The sequence below is a fragment of the Abramis brama genome (assembly GCF_963993115.1).
Source record: "Abramis brama genome assembly, chromosome: 3".
Classification (NCBI taxonomy): domain Eukaryota; kingdom Metazoa; phylum Chordata; class Actinopteri; order Cypriniformes; family Leuciscidae; genus Abramis; species Abramis brama.
In genome coordinates, this window is record NC_139965.1 from 43543280 (window position 1) to 43563661 (window position 20382).

General features: G+C 36.7%; 1 protein-coding gene across 3 annotated transcripts in view; it reads left to right on the forward strand.

Moving 5' to 3' along the window:
• Positions 1-20382, forward strand: part of sema4f (sema domain, immunoglobulin domain (Ig), transmembrane domain (TM) and short cytoplasmic domain, (semaphorin) 4F) — an 80934-nt gene that overhangs the window by 49602 nt on the left and 10950 nt on the right. For 2 of the 3 annotated variants that reach the window (XM_084109126.1, XM_084109128.1), the window contains exon 2: positions 15907-16055. In XM_084109126.1, the coding sequence (XP_083965252.1) occupies positions 15907-16055 (149 nt within the window). The remainder of the gene's footprint in view (positions 1-15906; positions 16056-20382) is intronic. The other variant, XM_084109127.1, reaches the window with a different exon arrangement.

A 20382-nucleotide genomic window follows, 5' to 3' on the forward strand; every position in this document is an offset into this window, starting at 1 on the left:
TCACACGTTTATTTTTTAACATTTTGGGAGGAGTAAAATTTACATATGTGGTTTCAACAACCAGATGCATTTACACTTGTCCAGTTTCATCTGGAATGCGTCTCCTGAAGTGGTTTGAGCGATCGGAATTAAATCTGTCTCGAAAGCGCATCGGAGGGCATTTACACCTGGTCTAGGGCATTTACAAATTTGATGATTTTCAAATATAAGTTTTAGTCAATACACACTTTTCTTTATTTTCATACAATGTTCCAGTGGAATAATGGAAGTATAGGAATTATGAGGAATTGTGTATTTACTCTTTTTATAAAAATTTGGAAGTTAGTAGCAATAAAGAATGATTAGCCGTATCCAGAGGTTTTGAGAAGTAGTGTAAGTAAGAGTACACATTTAGCATCGCCAGTTCTGTATAGGCCTACTTTTAGCAAGAATTATAATTATGCACATTGAGATTCAGCTTCTCTTATTTTCTCTCTCTTCCCCTGACGTTTCTTTTTTTCTAAATGGAATTGAAAGCACTGTTTAAGAAACTGTCAGTGAGCATTGAGCTAAACGTTTAGTACTGTATCTGCTACAGTAACTGTTTACATTGATGATTGGAGAAACATTGTAACATTGGAAAGCTGAATCCATGGCAACAACCCTTTGAACTCTGAACTCACCCCTTTGAGGAAGACGTGTAGATTGACATGCATGGATCGCTCCATCTGCTGTGTGATCATGTCACGTTTTTCTCTTTGGAAATCATCGTCGTTCCACTCCACCATCTGTATTTAGCAGATAAATGGAAACAGATTGGCAGGTAAAAAGATACACAGACAGACGGGCAGACACATGCGTTCAAGACTGACTAAAGATTGTGTTTGGTGCTTCCAGCATTTAGTGAGATTAAAAGCCTATGCACAGTCTTAAGAACCAAGAACGGCTTTAAAACTGACCCGATGACCTAATGACACTCTGTGCTTATGGATCAATGTCCTAATCAGGTCATAGAAGAGCCAAGCACTTTGCTTGTTTGTGCTGGAGATGTGTCCAGAATTATATAGTGGTGAGGGGATTGTGAAAAAGGTTGATGAAGATTCATGCATTACATATTCTTATAATTTGCATTAGATTAATAATGTGATAGTACCACAAGTCCATTAGTCATTATCACAGTCAAGAGCTCAAGCGTCAGTTCAGCTGCTTTAAATAACAAATTTTTTTATGTTTTCATTGGCTCACTGACCTAGAGCTGAATGGAAGTAGATGTGCATATTTTGAGCACTCCTTGCGTTGTTTCAGCCTCTTCACGATGACTTGCTTAATTTAGTCCTCATTTGTAAGTCGCTTTGGACAAAGGCGTCTGCTAAATGACTAAATGTAAATGTAGATCATATTTTAGCTTTGATTGATATTTTTGGAGATGTTCCAGTAGCATTATACATTGGCTTTTTGACATATATAATCGTTGACGAATCATTGGAGAAACATTAGAAACATTATGTTTTTTGGACATATGATCATAATACCATTGTTCTGTGGACATGTACCATAATAATACCACATGTACCATAAAAATACCATATTTTTGGAAATGTATACTGATAAATCTATGTTTTCGGACATAGTGCCATTGTTGTTTGGCATGTATCACAACAATACAATGTCAAAGTTACCATGGTAATACTTTCCTTTTTGGACATGGTACCATCGTAATATCATGCTTCTTTGGACATGTTTTTTTAACATTCACAATACCATTGTTGATCTCAAAATGTCAAACCAAAAATTTGACATTTTTTGGTATTCATAATACCATTGTTGCCTGGACATGTAATATAATAATACCACTTTTTTGTATCAATGCTTAGCATGATACAGTGGTTTTTGGACATGTACCATGGCAATATTATGTTTTTAGACACATGATTATAATAACATTGTTGTTTGGCATACACCATGATAATACTTTTTTTTAGCATGTACCATAATAATGCCATTCTGTTCTTTGAACTACCTTGGAGTACCATGGTATGTGATAATACCATGATATGAAAATGACAGTCATATTCAATGATGTAAAGCATCTGATCACTGTACCATTGTACTCCCACAGTACTTTTTCGTAAGGATTAGGCTACACATTTTGACTTCTAAATGAGTACAACCAAGAGGATGGTAGTTGATTTACGTGCACTCATAATAAAAATATCAGCTGAAGTGTTAAAACTGAATAGCGGGTAGTTTTTGCACAAAAGATGCACAATGCTTGGTGAATTCACTCCAGATGCTTCTAATCTATGAAAAAAAAAAAAAAAAAACTGATAATCTGCAAAGATAACTCAGTACTTAAAGAATGATCAAGACTGTGCTAGTTTTTGCTGTTCAAGTGCTTTAAGTTGAGCTTTGGTTCCACGCTTCTCTGTAATCCTCTTGAGCAGGAGCGAATTTAGGGCAAGTGCGATTAGTGACGGCCCCACGCTCTTATCATATTCTCTAAACAGACCAGTGTGGAGAGAAATAAGACAAAACAGAAATATAAAAAGCAAGGATTATCAACTAGGGGGACATTCACTGCACAAGGTGCTAAAACAGGTTTCAGGGGGTAGAGATTTCGGTCTGCATTATTAAATGTATAAAAAACTTAAAGGGATGGTTCAGATTAAAATCAACCTAGGGTCCCTTGCACCATGACCTTGAGCCAAACACCCCCCCCAGAAGCCTTTTTTCCCTTGGTTGAACATTATTTAAGTTAGAGCTTATTTAGAGATATCAGCCTTAGTGCAGGCGCTAATGGATCCTATGATGTATCTCGTAAATTACCCCACTAATAATGCCCGGAATGGTACCAAACTTCTACAGTAGTACAAATAGGTTATGTACTTTTACGTGCTTTTCCCAAACCACTGAAGTGACGTCGACGTCCGGGTTAGCAGTAGCATGAGCCGTCAGGCAAGTGTTATTTAAATAAATGAATGGGGGTGGGTTTGGCTCAAGGTCATGGTGCAAAGGACCCTAGGTTGATTTTACTCCGAACCATCCCTTTAAAATAAAATAAAAAAATATTAGGACAAATAGTCAAAAGATTAGATAAAATAAGGAAGATAAAATAAGTTTCAGGAAAGCTACTCGTCAAGTTTGTTTTTCACCAGCACTGTTTTATTGTAAAAGTGAATCATTGTTATGGCATTTTAAGAATATTAATGATAATCAAATTAAATATGCACTATAATGTGTTTTCAAAGGAACAGGTTTCTGGTTTGGTTTTGATGAAGGGGTCCTATCTGATTTGTTTGTGGGAGTACATTAGACAAAAAGGTCTGGAAACACTGAATACCCAACTTCTTCCTCAAAAATACTTGTTAAAATACTGGGTTTGTTTTGTTGTCTGTCTGCTGACTGATGTCCTCAGTCCTCTAGTCCCGTTTCTTCCCATGTCTAAAGTCTTGTAATCTCAGTTCTCTGGAGGAGCTGCTAACTGTCTCTGTTGAAGACTCTTTCAAAGAGCTTCACTCAAAGCCAAAGCGCTGAGCTTTTGAAGACTCCAGCACTAAGCCAAAGAAAGCATATAGAGTCGATCTTAGCTTTAGCATAGATCAGTGTTTAGTGGCTGCTGTTGGTGGAATGTGAAAATACTTTTATGCTGCTGCTGAAAATCCATTGAATTTTGATAATCAATAACAGTTATTACATACCCAGTGTGTTACAAATTAATTTTATTATCCAAAATACTATTCTTGTCCTTACATTTGTGATTAAAAAATTGTGAAACTTAGCAAAATAATCAAACCAAACCAAATTGCGATCAAATTTCAAATGTCAGGACATATTGTGTAATTTGGCTACGAATCATATTAAAATCAAATTGAAACTTTAAAGCAAATATTAATTAATTATTTAGCAAGGATCCTTAGTTTACTTTGTGGATGGTGAACAAGCAAGTTCTTTGTATGAGCATTTGCTATTGTTTCTGTCCACGTGTGATGTTCTCAACACTTGCAAATGATGGTTTCTTAGAAACCGGAACATAAAAAGCTTTAGTGTGATATTTCTGTGTACATGCATTACGAAACGAGAAATGTTGAGAACATCTATGTGAAAATTTGTCAGACCGTATCAGTTTACAGTGGACAATACTGGAATAAGTGTTTGTGAGACAGCAATGTTATAGGCAATAACATCTTGTGTATTTGTAGAATGTGGTAAATGACAAGACATCAGATGGTTTAGATGAGAATTGGTCTGGCACTGGCTGCACCGAAATGCTATTGCAAAAATAATGATCCCAAACACTCTGTCCATCTGCTATTGGCTGGACAAATGGGCAGTCATGTCCAGTGATAAACAAACAGAACAATGCTGAATGTGTCACTGAGTCACAGTCCTTACACCCTTCAGGAAGTCAATATACAAAAGGCTTATTTACAGTTTTTTATAGTTTCTGCACATTAAGCATGGATAAATAATGTAAATAAAATCATACATATTATAATCACTGTTGTACTTTAATATAGCCTACTACTGTCTTTGCAATTAGTGTGCTAGATGTTACTTTAAATGAAATAAAGCTAATCGACAACGACTAAAAATACATGATTAATGAAATGTGACAAATAACTAGTCCAATGGAAGCATTTGAAGAATGGAAGGATCACTAGAAGACAATGCAACCTTTTAGGCCCAGGACATGCATGCCTGATTTGTGCCTGCTTTTCTCTGCGACTGTCACGCACACACGCTCTGTTGTGAACAGGATGTTGATCAGTGACTGACCTCTACCATCAATCACCAAACACACAATGCAATTCTGTGTAACAATGCAAGCAGTTAGCTAATGTCAAACACACACAAACGTTGGGTTTCCATGTTTTATGGGGACATTCCATAGACGTAATGGTTTTTATTCTGTACAAACTGTATATTGTATCCCCCTACAGAAAACATTCTACTATTTTAGATTTTCAAAAAAGATAATTCTGTATTATTTATAAGCTTGTTACCTCATGGGGACCAAAAAATGTCCCTACAATGTCAAACTTTACTGGTATTATACTTGTATTAATCTACAAAGGACAATACTCTTTATTAAGTCAAATGTATCTGTTTGCTGCATAAATCTGTGAGTATGTGTGTGTTTATATGATATCAGCTAGATCAACTTAAAGATCAACTAAATTTAACAATGGTTTAACCTAAAAATGATATGTGTGCACAAATATTACGTAAATTATTTACTAAACCTTACACTTGTATTTTAATTTTTATTGAACTATCCAAAACCATTCCAAACAAACAAAACGGAACACTGTTTTTGACATAGCTATTCTTTTGGAATGGAAAATGGTTCATATAGACCCTAAATTATCTATTTTTAATTTTAAAAAAAGGTTAGAATTAGGAATTAGGTTAGGGTTAGTCTACACGCTAATTACAATTAACATAACAATAGAATACAACACAATGTGACCTTCTATTGTCAAACTGCGCAGCAGACACAGCAGCGGCCATACTGTATGTGCAGCTGGTGAACGTCTATCCGCCAGCTGTGTTCTGTTGTTCTGAGTGCGCGTGTGTATGTGGGTGGGTTGAAAGAGCAGGTTTGACAGAGATATGAACCATTCCGTATAGTGACTGATGAGAACTAGAGAAAGGAAGGATGAAAGATGATAAGATGATTGTTCAAAATATGAAGTTTAATTGAAACAAAACAGAGATTTTAAACAATGGAAAAAGGGCTGGGAGAGACTGTATATCAGATATTCACAGTATTCGGGGATTTTCCCGAAGATATAAAATTGCTATTTCTAAATAGTGTCATTAGATTAGTTTTATGATCAATCGTCCGACTTGTGAGTATGAGTGTGTTAAGACAGAGATGCGAAGTGGAAGTTGTTTGAGTTGTTTAAACTTATAGTAATCAAATGCTGATTCATTTTCACTGATTCACATTGAAATGATTCATTTGCATAATCATATCGTATTGTATATGTTGTTATATTGGTTCATATAAAGGAACACACACACGCACGCACACACACACACACACACACACACACACACACACACACACACACACACACACACACACACACGTGTGTTGTCTCTCTCCCTAGATACACAATATAATACTGTCAAGCCCTAGTTGGAAGTACTGAATACTTAAGGTTATTGTTCTCCTTGATGCAGCTGGTCAAGTTTTTTTCTTTTTTTTTTTTTTTTCTGTATAGCTTCTGACTCTCAGGTGACTAGAGTGTTTGCAGTTTACTTCCTCTCTTTCTCTATTTGTTAATGTGTGGCCTGAGAAATTCACTCTAAACAGCCTGACTGCAGTCGAATCAAGTTAACCCTGAATTTTTTTTACAGTCTCCCCTCCGGGCCACCTGTCATTACAGATTATGTCAAATAGACCCTTGTGTGTGGTCAAGTCAGACCTCATTTGGAGGTCTTTCTCTTGAGTGTTTTGCCTAGCTAAGTTAGCATAACTTAGCATTAGCAATGCCAGGATCATGGGTTAAATAGCCTGATAAAATATCTCCTGAATATACTGTAAGTCGCTTTGAATAAAAGAATCAGAGAGGTAGAAACCAGTCTTGTAAAGAGGACGTAGAGTTAATCTACCGTTCAAAAGTTTGTTTATCTTTTCAGTGATTTTTTTTATAAATTAAAAGTTTCGGTAACACTTTAGTTTAGGGCCCAATTCTCACTATTATAGTTGCTTCTTAGCATGCATATTACTAGGATATTGGCTGTTTATTAGTACTTATAAAGCACATATTAATAACTTATTCTGCATGACCATATTCTACATCCCTTAATCATACCCAATACCTAAACTTAACAACTACCTTACTAACTTTTAATAAGCAGTAATTAGGAGTTTATTATCATAGTTAATAGTTAATAGTGAGAATTAGACCCTAAACTAAATTGTGATTATAGTTTTATTCAGCAGTGATGCATTAAATTGATCATAAGTGATTTATAATGTTTCAAATTTGTATTATTTCAAATATGTATTATACAAAAATATTTTAAAAGATACATTTATAACATTACAAAAGATTTAGATTTCAAATAAATGCTGTTCTTTTGAATATTATATTCATTAAAAAATCTTGAAAATACACTATCACGGTTTACACAAAAATATTAAGCAGCACAGCTGTTTTCAACATTGATAAATATATTAATACATTTCTTGAGCAGCATGTGACACTAAAGACTAGAGTAATGATGCTGAAAATTGTACTTTGCCATCACAGAAATAAATTACATTTGAAAACAAATTAGAATAGAAAAGTTATTTACATTTTAATTTAATTTCACAATAGTACTGTTTTTACTGTATTTTTAATAAAATAAAAAGCCTTGGTGAGCATAATAGTCTTCTTTCAAAAACATTAAAAAAATCTTACCAATCCCAAACTTTTAAATCAAATTGTATTGTATATCAGAAAATATTAATAAAGACTAGATGAAATGCTACTTTGTAAGTCACAATTTAGTGTGTCTCGGTTATAACAACATGCAAAACCGTCTGTAAATGGTTGCAGTGAACTACACAATCAATTTACATTGTATAGTTGTTGACAGGTGAGAAGTAACAATAATGTGATCTGACATGAAGTGAGAGAGACAGATAGTGAGATAAAGCGAGTGTATATCTACACAACCCACTACCAGACTGTTGTCATATAACCTGTCCACAACAATCACACTCAAAGTCTCTATAGTAGAGAAGCAAGTTCATAGATACACACATTTAATCACATAAACCTAACACTCTGTGGTGATGTGCTATGGAAAAAAAAAACTCTTGACGTACTGTTAAACCTGAGCTGTATGAATAATCTGCCTTTTAACCCCAGGAAAATAATGATATGTGTTTGTGAGTTACTTGAGTGAATGAATATAAAGTATTTCCTGTGACCCATAGTGTCAGTTGCATCATTGTTGTCTAAGGAAATCCATGATCAATGATGTTACCAAATACAAGGCCTTTTGTAATGATGCATGAGAGATGATATCTTATAGCTAGCTCATATTCAAAGCAAAACTGTTTTTATATGTTCCATTACCTGATATAACTTGACATGTTTTCAGTAAGAGACAGAGGAACTGTTTCTTATGTTTGATTGATGTGCATCTGTTCTATTTCAAACCATCCATCCATATTAAATATCTGTTTCCATTTTCGATTTAGACTAGTGCGTGGTGCAATATTGCTTTCTTCACCGTCTCAATATTTTAAAGGATGAGCTAATTGTAGCGCATTGGCTGTGTACAAAGCGCACAACGAAGGAGTATCAGACAAAAACAGACTTCATTAAATTCACATTATAGAAACTTAGGAGACTGAAGAAGATTTAGCAAATACAACCACTTTCCGTAAGCGAGACAAAATAAAACAGGAAGTTTATATACACAGGTTAAAAGAGTGAACTAAACAGGAACAGCTGAACCGAATGATAACTAATGTGTAGTCAGAGAAACTAACAAGAACTCATGCAGACACGGCAGAAACTAAACTAAACAGAACATGAGATCAGAATTATATAGCGAGCCATTATCCACGGTGACCTCATTTAGAGCCAAGTCTGGTGTGCTGTCCCCACCTTTGCAATAAGTCACACCAGTTTTTTTGCATAAGAAAAAAATGGATTGCATTCATTTAGCAAGAAGTATCCCTCCCTTTTCCTCTCAATCCATCTCTCTTCCTCTCCCTGACTCTGAATTTGCTTTATCAATTCATCCAGTCAGCTGCATCTACAGTCTCCACAGTAACCATGAAGCGATCACGAGGAATAAATCATAAATAATGGCTTCAGCGTTTTATTCTCTCTGTCACTCCTGACACAGCAGATAAGCTTCAGAAAATTCCCATTGTAGGAAACCACAGTAGGAATCGTCATTTTGGATGAGTCAAGGTTGAAGGGCTGCTGGGAAATTACACCAGGTGAATGACTTAGTGTTAGTAATATTTGTTTGTATGAGCAATGCAGGGGTTTTCCTGGTTAGTTTCATTCATATGCGTATGTAGTGATTAGAAAGCCTACATTGATTATTTATTCATTTTTATCTTGGTGAATAAGCAGAAGATAACGACTTCTTTCCAAACCAATTTGAAAGTAGCCTACTTGTAGATATGTTTTTTGGAGTTTTGAAAAAAAAAAAAAAATAGGTAGAGGCACTTTTTCCTGCCTGGGTTGCGGTATTTAGATGTGTCTGTAAGATTAACACTGTAAGCTATATTTTAGAAATTTTTATCAATGTTTTAATATTTTTATTGAAATTCCATGTAAATTTAATGTTTGTGCATAAAAAAGAGAGCTTTAAACACCACAAACTGCAGAGCTAATTTGTTTAACTTTTCTCTCTTTCCTTGCAGGGTTTCTCTCTATGATTGACAGATTCAGTTTTAGAGTACATTATTCAGCAGTAGTGAACCCCCCTCCTCCTAAAATGGCAATTCCCAAAATCCCTCAGCAGCCAGAGCCAATCAGAGAGCATTTATGCAGCCCACTAAACACACTGTGTGGCCGTGCAGCATGGCAGGGAAAGGGAATGATGGAAATCAGTAAGATTTTAGGAGTTTGGGCATGAGAAGACAGGAAAAGAGAATTTGTTTTATTTTTTATTTTATTTTTTACAGAGCGTTATGAGGAGAGACCAAACACACCAAATCACTCCTGCACTCTTCTACCCCCTTTTTTACCCCTTCTCTCTCGTTCGTCATTCATGATTAATGTACTGAGACTGAATGAATGATTAATGACTGGAGGTTGGCTTTTGCTGCTGTATCAGCCTATGACAGTGCAGCACTGGAGCCTTAGTGACAAGATCCATTGCTCTGTATTTTACCATTTCAACTTCCCTGTGGACTGCAAGAGAATTTTGAACATTTGTTCTTGCATCAATTCCTGCTGAGCATTTCTAAATATGTCTTACCTGTCTGTCTCAGTCATTCTCTCTCAAACACATACTCCCTTACAGATGAGTGGTCAGACATACAGTTGATTGGCATTTGGTTTGGGGGAATAGGGGGCAGATGGTCTATAGCTCTAGGAACCAACAACACATCGGTATGCGCAGCAGGGGGGAAACATTTCTGGAAGGACCTGGAGGGAGAGGATAGACTGTGCCACAATGACATTTAGCAGGACCTTGCCTGAAGCAAGTGTCTTTGTCTGTTTCCATCTACTGCCTCCATCATTCGCTTTCCGCTTCTCTGTGTCATTCATTGGGAATGACAGCTAGAAATTATGGAAGAGGGTGGAGTTTGTTTTTGGCAGGTTGTGAGGCACAGATTGAAAGAGAGTTCGATGGAAAAAGAGACAATGAGAAGAATATTGAAATAAAAGCAGGTCTTTTTATTTATCTATGTTGCAATAGTATATGTTATTACATGTATTATATATTATTATTATTATTATTATTGTTATTATAAAAATGAGTGATGAATATGTTTATTGTGATCATTGTAATAACAATAAATATAACATTTAAATAATTACTGCTGTTATTATTATTTTCATTATCACAATAAACATATTCTTTATTCATTTGATGTGCAGTCATGTGTACGTATATTTAAACATGGTTTTTCCATTTTTCCATAACCATTTTAAACACATAATTTTTTGGCGCCACCGCTTGGAATTGTCTTGAATTGGTTTGTTTTATTCCATTTAGATTTACAGTTCTTGTTCTATACACATTATTTTAGCAATAAGTTGACTAAAGTTACAGTCACTGTCAACTTTGGCAGAGTAATAATCGCCATCTATGGGTGCTGCATGGGGTTATGCATACACAGCAACTAGGTGAACATATGTTTCAGATCATTGTTACTATAATATGTATTTTAGCACATTATATCATTTTAGCACTATGTTGTATAGTGTAATTACAGTTTTTCTCAATCGATTTGACACATTTCTCCAAATGAATGAAGCTGTTCTCAAAACAATTAACACTGCAAAATGAACACACTCTTATTTTGGCCAAACAGTTCAATTTTACTACATAATGAAGCACAGCATTTTACTCTAGTGATGCATTTAGCAAAATTAGATACTGACAGCAAAACTACAAGTGTGTTCTCTGTAATAAAATAAAAAAACTTGATTTAAAATACATGTTTATCATTAAGTTCATTAAAGAGTTATATAAGAATGAGTTTCCTACAAAAAATAAAAATAAATAATGTACTCCATTCCCTAAATCAATTAACTTTATTGATCATGTCTCTCAAATACATCTGGCCAGAGAATTTCATCTACATCACAACATGTATGGACTAGTTGCACGTGGCCGCCATTTTGGATTCAGGATCAGCGAGTGTGCGCGTAGACACTTCCGGTTTCGCATTACGCCCGGTGCAGGGAGCCGGAGAAAGCCGGCTATAGAATCAATTATCACTTAAAATACTACTAAGATCCATATTACTGTCACACGAGCCAATGGCAATTAAATGCACGGATGCATAGTCAGATTAATGAATGAAATACAACTGTTCACGAACAGAAGATTGTATTTGACTCATGCTGCATACGCATATGCAGTGACAATTATGCCTTATGTAAATATAGAGTTACAACTACGATTAGAGTTGTTTGCATAAAATGCACCGTGAACATTCACATGTTTGCCCTGAGATAGGCTACAATTTATCTCCATAAATACTATTTTCTCAATTCTGTGCATATATTTTTACTTACTTACATCAATTGCTCTATCAATATTATGATCAAATATTTTTTGCATCATCCTCAACTCTTCATGCTCCTTCTCCTCTTGCAACATACTCGACTATTCTTGCTCCTTCTCCTCTTGCTACATCCTCAAGTCTTCTTGCTCCTTCTCTTAACACATCTTCAACTCTTCCAGCTCCTTCTCCTTTTGCTACATCCTCAACTCTTCTTGCTCCTTCTCCTCTTGCAACATCCTAAACTCTTTATGCTCCTTCTCCTCTTGCAACATACTCGACTATTCTTGCTCCTTCTCCTCTTGCTACATCCTCAACTCTTCTTGCTCCTTCTCCTCTTACAACATCCTCAACTCTTCTTGCTCCTTCTCCTCTTGCTACATCTGCAACTCTTCTTGCTCCTTCTCCTCTTAACACATCCTCAGCTCTTCTTGCTCCTTCTCTTTTTGCTACATCCTCAACTCTTCATGCTCCTCCTCCTCTTGCAACATCCTTGACTCTTCTTGCTCCTTCTCCTCTTGCTACATCTGCAACTCTTCTTGCTCCTTCTTCTCTTAACACATCCTCAGCTCTTCTTGCTCCTTCTCTTTTTGCTACATCCTCAACTCTTCATGCTCCTTCTCTTTTTGCTACATCCTCAACTCTTCATGCTCCTCCTCCTCTTGCAACATCCTTGACTCTTCTTGCTCCTTCTCCTCTTGCTACATCTGCAACTCTTCTTGCTCCTTCTTCTCTTAACACATCCTCAGCTCTTCTTGCTCCTTCTCTTTTTGCTACATCCTCAACTCTTCATGCTCCTTCTCCTCTTGCAACATACTCGACTATTCTTGCTCCTTCTCCTCTTGCTACATCCTCAAGTCTTCTTGCTCCTTCTCTTAACACATCTTCAACTCTTCCAGCTCCTTCTCCTTTTGCTACATCCTCAACTCTTCTTGCTCCTTCTCCTCTTGCAACATCCTAAACTCTTCATGCTCCTTCTCCTCTTGCAACATACTCGACTATTCTTGCTCCTTCTCCTCTTGCTACATCCTCAACTCTTCTTGCTCCTTCTCCTCTTACAACATCCTCAACTCTTCTTGCTCCTTCTCCTCTTACAACATCCTCAACTCTTCTTGCTCCTTCTCCTCTTGCTACATCCTCAACTTTTATTTCTCCTCCTCCTCTTGCTACATCCTCATCTCTTCTCGCTCCTTCTCTTAATACATCCGCAACTTTTCTCTCTCCTTCTCCTCTTGCTACACCCTCAACTCTTCTTGCTCCTTCTCCTTTTGCTACATCATCAACTTGTCTAGCTCCTTCTCCTCTTGCTACATCCTCAACTCTTTTTGCTCTTTCTCTTAACACATCCTCAACTCTTCTTGCTCTTTCATGTCTTCTTACATCCTCAACTTTTCACTCTCCTTCTCCTCTTGCTACATCCTCAACTCTTCTTGCTCCTTCTGCTACATCAACTCTTCTAGCTCCTTCTCCTCTTGCTACTTCCGCAACTCTTCTTTCTCCTTCTCCTCTTCTTACACCATATCCTCCTTTCCCCTCATCTCTTTCTACCTCTTCCACTTCTCCCTATCATTACGCCTCTTCCTCTACCCACTTCACCACTTCTAACTCTTATACCTCTTCCTAACATCTCTTCCTTTTCCCCTTTTCATTCTTGCTGTTGTTCTTATTCTTTGCTTTTTTTTCTTTTCACCTTTTATAACTGTAATTGAGAAAAATGTGTAAACAATTAGGACTTCTGCATTTCCTTGTATTATCTCAGCAGATAACTCAGCAGTTATCAGTTTGGGGCTAATCGAGAAACTTACAAATGCAACTGATAATTTCAAATATGAAAGTTTGTGTTTGGAAAAATGGTACATACATTTTGTTATTTGTGTAAACCCAATGCATAGAGTTGCAGTTGTCTTTTCCTAATACATTAACGTTTTGGTTGGCTGTATGAACTATTGTGAAAACATTTGAGAATTTTGTGCACAGTGTTTTGAGAAAATGATGGATGTGATTTGTAATTTGTATAAAATGAATGAAACACATAATCTGCTTAGGACAATTACAAAGTGTTTAGATCACTGTGTTAACTGTTTTGAGAGCAGTGACATAAGTTTGGAGAAATGTGTCAAATGGATTTAGAAAAACCGTAAGCTAGATCCAATCAGCCCAATCATGCCAATAGAACCAATCATGCCCTGAACAATCCATTATGTGCGCATTGTGTTTGAAGTAAACTGTAGAAACAATGTCCATATATCTTTGTTTTGTTTGCATTTCAACAGGTTCACGTGAGCAATTCGTCCTTGAAAAGGACAGCAGTTTTTCTCTGGCCGTCAACCAAACACAACAATCATACACCTGTCAAACTGTGTGTATGTTAGTCTGAACTCTAAAACTGACTTTGAAGTTGAACAGCAGGTTTGGTGACTGACTACAAAGAAAAATGCTGAGGCATTCATCGCATAACACAAGACCTTTTGCATTTGTGTCTGCAGAGGTTCTTACATATAAAGGGATACAAATTACTGTTTTACAGTAACATTTCATACAAAAATGGTTGCTTGTTATGGTCAGTCTCATATGTGCATGTAAGGTGTTGTTTGGTAAAGTGGTGCAGTTAAACAAAGCACATGCTGGTGTGCTATAGAGTATTAGTGAGGTATTATATCAGGACACATTTGGCTTGACAGCTGTCAGATATTAGCTTCAGAAGGAGGTGATTATCTTGCTGTATTAAAGGCTAGGAAGACTTAAGAAGATAAATGTGTGTACTTGTATGATATGATGGGGAAAAGGATATCCTGTTAGAAGCCTAATGTTTAGAGAATTTCAAGAGAAATGCCAGTAATCAACCAACTAGTAATGCTAAAGCAAACACTCAGAAAACCTGAACAACCATATCACAGCATGTATATTATGTAACAGCAGCATCTTCGGGCACATGATAAAAACATTCTTATTGTTTGCTTATTAATCTTATTGTTTGGCCAATGAAAAAGAGATTACAACACCTCTTCGTAAAAATAATCGGAATAATCTCGATGATGGCCTATACGTGGGTAATATTCCATTCATTCAAATTAAAAAATGTATCACAACAACGTTTGGTCTTGGTTTGAATAGGTTTTAATACATGGGGATTTTTTTTTTGTGTGGGATAGAATTTTGTCCAAACATTTCAGGCCAGAATGCATGCAAATAAAAGAAGAAGAAGAAATGGAGGATGATTGACTGAGATGAGAGTGGTAGAAGAGCGATTACAAGTGATTAATCTAATCACTTGTGCTCAGATCTAGAGCCAATCGCTGCAGTCAGAACAAACAAGCACAAATATAAAGGCAAACACATACCAAAGCCTTTCTGTTTCACATCAAATCTGTGTTTAATGTCGTCTCATGAGTTCGGACATTAAACAGATGGGACACTGGATACTAACAGTCTGAACTGCTCAAGAAATGAGCGTTCATTTAATACATAACATTTCTGTTGGTTTCATGGCAAGAACAAACTCGTACAGATCAGACTTTTGTTTCTTAGTGTCACTTACTGTGATTCGTCCCTCTGACACTCATATCACTCTACAAGATTAGTGTGATCTGTCCTCTTTCCTCGACTGTTCTCTGCTGTCCTCTTTCTTTTGCTGTGGCTATATATATTTCTCTAATCTCTTAAATACACACTTGGTTATGATTAGGGTAATGGAGCAAATGAGTGTTTCACATTTTAAATAAAGAAGAACAGATTAAATGCAGTGCAGTGCATATGCTGTATTAAATTTGCCCAGGGCATCAGATATGGCACATCTTAAACAGCATTAAAATTTCAGGGCCTCAACCCACATGCTAATATACATATCTGAACAGAATTACTCATCCTCGCCGATGCTAAACAGACATTCATATAGTATGTGTGTATAAGTCTTGGGTGTTCTTGAAAAGAAAGAAAATATCCTCAGACTTTTCTTGACTTTTCTTCAGGTGTCTTCACTATTTGAGGTGAAATCATATTTAGCTCTAAACTTGATCATACCAATAGGTTTGTGGATGGGCTAGTGTATAGGATGTGGCAAATATCATTATCCTAGAATGAATCTGTGTGTGCATGAATGCAAGGAAGAAAGTGTCTATTTTTATTTTTGATATGTGTGACTTATATGAATTAATTTACTGGAACTTGCCGTGATAATTCTTTTGATATTTAATCCATGCTTCTCTTTTTTTCCCCAGCAGACATTTCTAAGCTGGGTTCCCTTGAATTGAGAAGCATATATAACTACAGCACCTTCCTGTTGGACCGTGTGTCTGGGATGCTCTACCTTGGTGCGCGTGATGCAATCATTGCCGTGGATACTGCTAACCTATCAAAGAGGAAGTTGGTGAGCTCTCTTTTCTCTTGCAGTGAATGTCACAGCTTGACAAAAATGCAAAAGGCAACAGAAAAATTCTGTGGGCTTTTTATCGAGGAAACCAAAGTGATGCCAACTTCCAGGTTGACCTATAAAAAGTACACAATCCCTGCAAAACTGTTAATTTACATATAAATAAATCTTCTAGAAATACAGCTAATTTACATATACTAATCTTAACATATGTCCGGAGGGGATATTTGCACAATATATTGACTCACTAAACTTTGTGCATGTGTCATGCTTAACGTCTTTCCAATCCTCCTTAAGTACTCCTTAAGAAGTAGCTTCATTGGGAGACCTGTATGACTTAGCACAATTCAGGTTTATAATTTCCTAAAAGTTTTCAATGGCTTTAAGGTCAGGGCACTGAGGAGGCTACTAAAAGACTTCAAAATGCTGAGCATGAACACTTTCATTGTGTGCAACTTTATTGCATGTGCGGTGTGTTTGGGATCGTTATTGTGGTGGTAAATACACATTTGCTCTCCTAACAGATCCTCCATTCTTCGCTACATTGTGTTCAGCAGGATTCCCAAGTATTGGTCCATTATGTTTCCTCTGCTGTGCTTAATAGAGACACGCATGCATTTGGTATCAAAACACTCCAGTCATCTCCTACGAACATACCAGACACAATCCAATGCTAGGTTGTTACATTTTGACTTGTCGGACTGCAGAATGCAGCTCCAATCTTCCATACTCTAGTCCTTATATTCTTTGGCAAATGCAAGGTGATTATATATACACTCTCAGTGCATGTCCACTGTGAGAGACATAATCTAAAAAAAAAAATCCAGAAATCACAATGTATGATTTTTTAACTATTTATTTGTATGATACAGCTGCAAATAAGTATTTGAACACCTGAGAAAATCAATGTTAATATTTGGTACAGTAGCCTTTGTTTGCAATTACAGAGGTCAAACGTTTCCTGTAGTTTTTCACCAGGTTTGCACACACTGCAGGAGGGATTCTGGCCCACTCCTCCACACAGATCATCTCTAGATCAGTCAGGTTTCTGGGCTGTCGCTGAGAAACACGGAGTTTGAGCTCCCTCCAAAGATTCTCTATTGGGTTTATGTCTGGAGACTGGCTAGGCCACGCCAGAACCTTGATATGCTTCTTACAGAGCCACTCCTTGGTTATCCTGGCTGTGTGCTTCGGGTCATTGTCATGTTGGAAGACCCAGCCTCGACCCATCTTCAATGCTCTAACTGAGGGAAGGAGGTTGTTCCCCAAAATCTCGCAATACATGGCCCCGGTCATCCTCTCCTTAATACAGTGCAGTCGCCCTGTCCCATGTGCAGAAAAACACCCCCAAAGCATGATGCTACCACCCCCATGCTTCACAGTAGGGATGGTGTTCTTGGGATGGTACTCATCATTCTTCTTCCTCCAAACACGTTTAGTGGAATTATGACCAAAAAGTTCTATTTTGGTCTCATCTGACCACATGACTTTCTCCCATGACTCCTCTGGATCATCCAAATGGTCATTGGCAAACTTAAGACGGGCCTTGACATGTGCTGGTTTAAGCAGGGGAACCTTCCGTGCCATGTATGATTTCAAACCATGACGTCTTAGTGTATTACCAACAGTAACCTTGGAAACGGTGGTCCCAGCTCTTTTCAGGTCATTGACCAGCTCCTCCCGTGTAGTTCTGGGCTGATTTCTCACCTTTCTTAGGATCATTGAGACCCCACGAGGTGAGATCTTGCATGGAGCCCCAGTCCGAGGGAGATTGACAGTCATGTTTAGCTTCTTCCATTTTCTAATGATTGCTCCAACAGTGGACCTTTTTTCACCAAGCTGCTTGGCAATTTCCCCGTAGCCCTTTCCAGCCTTGTGGAGGTGTACAATTTTGTCTCTAGTGTCTTTGGACAGCTCTTTGGTCTTGGCCATGTTAGTAGTTGGATTCTTACTGATTGTATGGGGTGGACAGGTGTCTTTATGCAGCTAACGACCTCAAACAGGTGCATCTAATTTAGGATAATAAATGGAGTGGAGGTGGACATTTTAAAGGCAGACTAACAGGTCTTTGAGGGTCAGAATTCTAGCTGATAGACAGGTGTTCAAATACTTATTTGCAGCTGTATCATACAAATAAATAGTTAAAAAATCATACATTGTGATTTCTGGATTTTTTTTTTTAGATTATGTCTCTCACAGTGGACATGCACCTACGATGACAATTTCAGACCCCTCCATGATTTCTAAGTGGGAGAACTTGCAAAAGAGCAGTGTGTTCAAATACTTATTTTCCTCACTGTATATATATAAATATATATATATATATATATATATATATATATATATATATAAACACCTTGCATTTGCCAAAGAATATATGGACTGGAGTATGGAAGATTGGAGTCACATTCTGCAGTATATATTTACTGTTGATAGCTCATGATAGCGAATGTATAACATGTAGCGTAATGTTTACAAATTTAACCTTATTGTCAAGTGTTACCATTTATGCTAATTGTACAGGATAAGAGAGACGGCGGTGTTTGTTTAATGCTAATAAAAATAAATTTAATTGAAGTGGAAAAATAACAATATCCAACTGGCCACCAACATACTCGCATATAATCATCATAACAGACAGCCCAACAGGATTCAAACGCCGCTTTTCATCAAGCTAAATTAGATGATCTCATCCCTGGTCGCTACTGCAGCTCTCTAACCAAATTAACCCTCCGCGACGGCACTCCCATTTCCCCCAGCAGTCACCTCTCTCTGTCTCCTGTCATCAGAGTCAAAATTCATCACACACTGTAATGTAGCTTCACGTCCGTTTACCCTCGAGCACACAGAATGTGTCAGAGCCCAGGACATGCTTGCACAGTGCCATACCTCCATCTGCACTGTTCACTGTCTGGAAGCAAAATTACTCACTTAAGTGTCATGTAATATTAGATAGGCCTATAAGATTAAGGAGAGCTACTGTGGTGAGATCATAGCACTGAAATCATGATAACTCTTTTCCTGTGCTAAAAAGTAATGATCTTGTCCCTAGGCAAAGAGTTTTTAGATTTTTGTGGTTTGAATTTCTCTTTAAAATATTTTTCAGCTTATTGAGAACATACATAAATTGATTTTAAACTCATTTCTATGTAAAGGGCAATGTAAAGACAGTCAGTCAAATAAAATCTAAATAATTCACTGAATAAAGAAATAAGGTGGTCAGGTCCTGTATCATAAAGGGGTGTAATTTTCCAAATAAATAAATAATTAAATGAACATGAAATATTGATTTGGTCTGAAATTATTTGATTACTGTATGTGAGTAGAAAGACCACTGAGTGGTGTGAGAGATGTTAAAATAGCAGTGTGTAGAAGCTCAATATACAATATTCTTACATGGCTCTCTGGAATACAGCATTCTGCGGTCATATATTTTTGTATAATGATGATATTTCTCATAATAACCTGTGCATTTGATTGTTGTCTCTGACAACAAGTGTCTGCACTGTGCTAGTTTTGTGTATCTCACATCACTTCATTATCTCTTTAAACTATATATAATTTCAATATGTAATATTTTCTGTATTTATTTTTTCATATTTGTTATGTGTTTATGCAAAGAGCAGGACAACATACAGTCCAATACGGACAGTCTGACAAACTCTATAAGTGAGAATTGTCTAACTGTAGGTGTGTTCACATTTATCTTTGTTAAGCAAGTTTTTCAGGTGAAATCCAGTGATATTGATAGGAATCCACACGATCTGGAACGATGTGGTTGGGTCACATTAATTCGCCACGCTGACCAACAAATTGAAAGTGACTTCTGTGTGAGCTGTTCTTCATACATCGCTACATTTGACAATGAGAATGGAGCTTTTTGGCCATGAAAAGTCTAATGTGACTTCACTTCAACTTTTTTTATTTGAATGCCCTGCGTTGTTCAACACAATTTGAATAAAAAAAAAAAAAAATGATATGATGTCAGTTTACATCTTGGAAAATATGTCATTGCAGGTTTACTCAAATTATTTTCATTTTTGTGAGAACTGTACCTTTTGTGTAAATTACCACCAATGCTATACATTTCGGATTCTGACTGAATGTGTTATGTGTGATGGCTAAACAAGTAAATAACATTTACAGGTACTGAATTCACATTCTCTCGTGTTATAAGCTTCTGCATTTTACAGGCCGAACATGGTTTGCATATTCATGGCTGACATAGTTTCTTTTTAACCAGGAAAGAATCTGAAATACTGATCTCTCTCTCTCTCTCTCTCTCTCTCTCTCTCTCTCTCTCTCTCTCTCTCTCTCTCTCTCT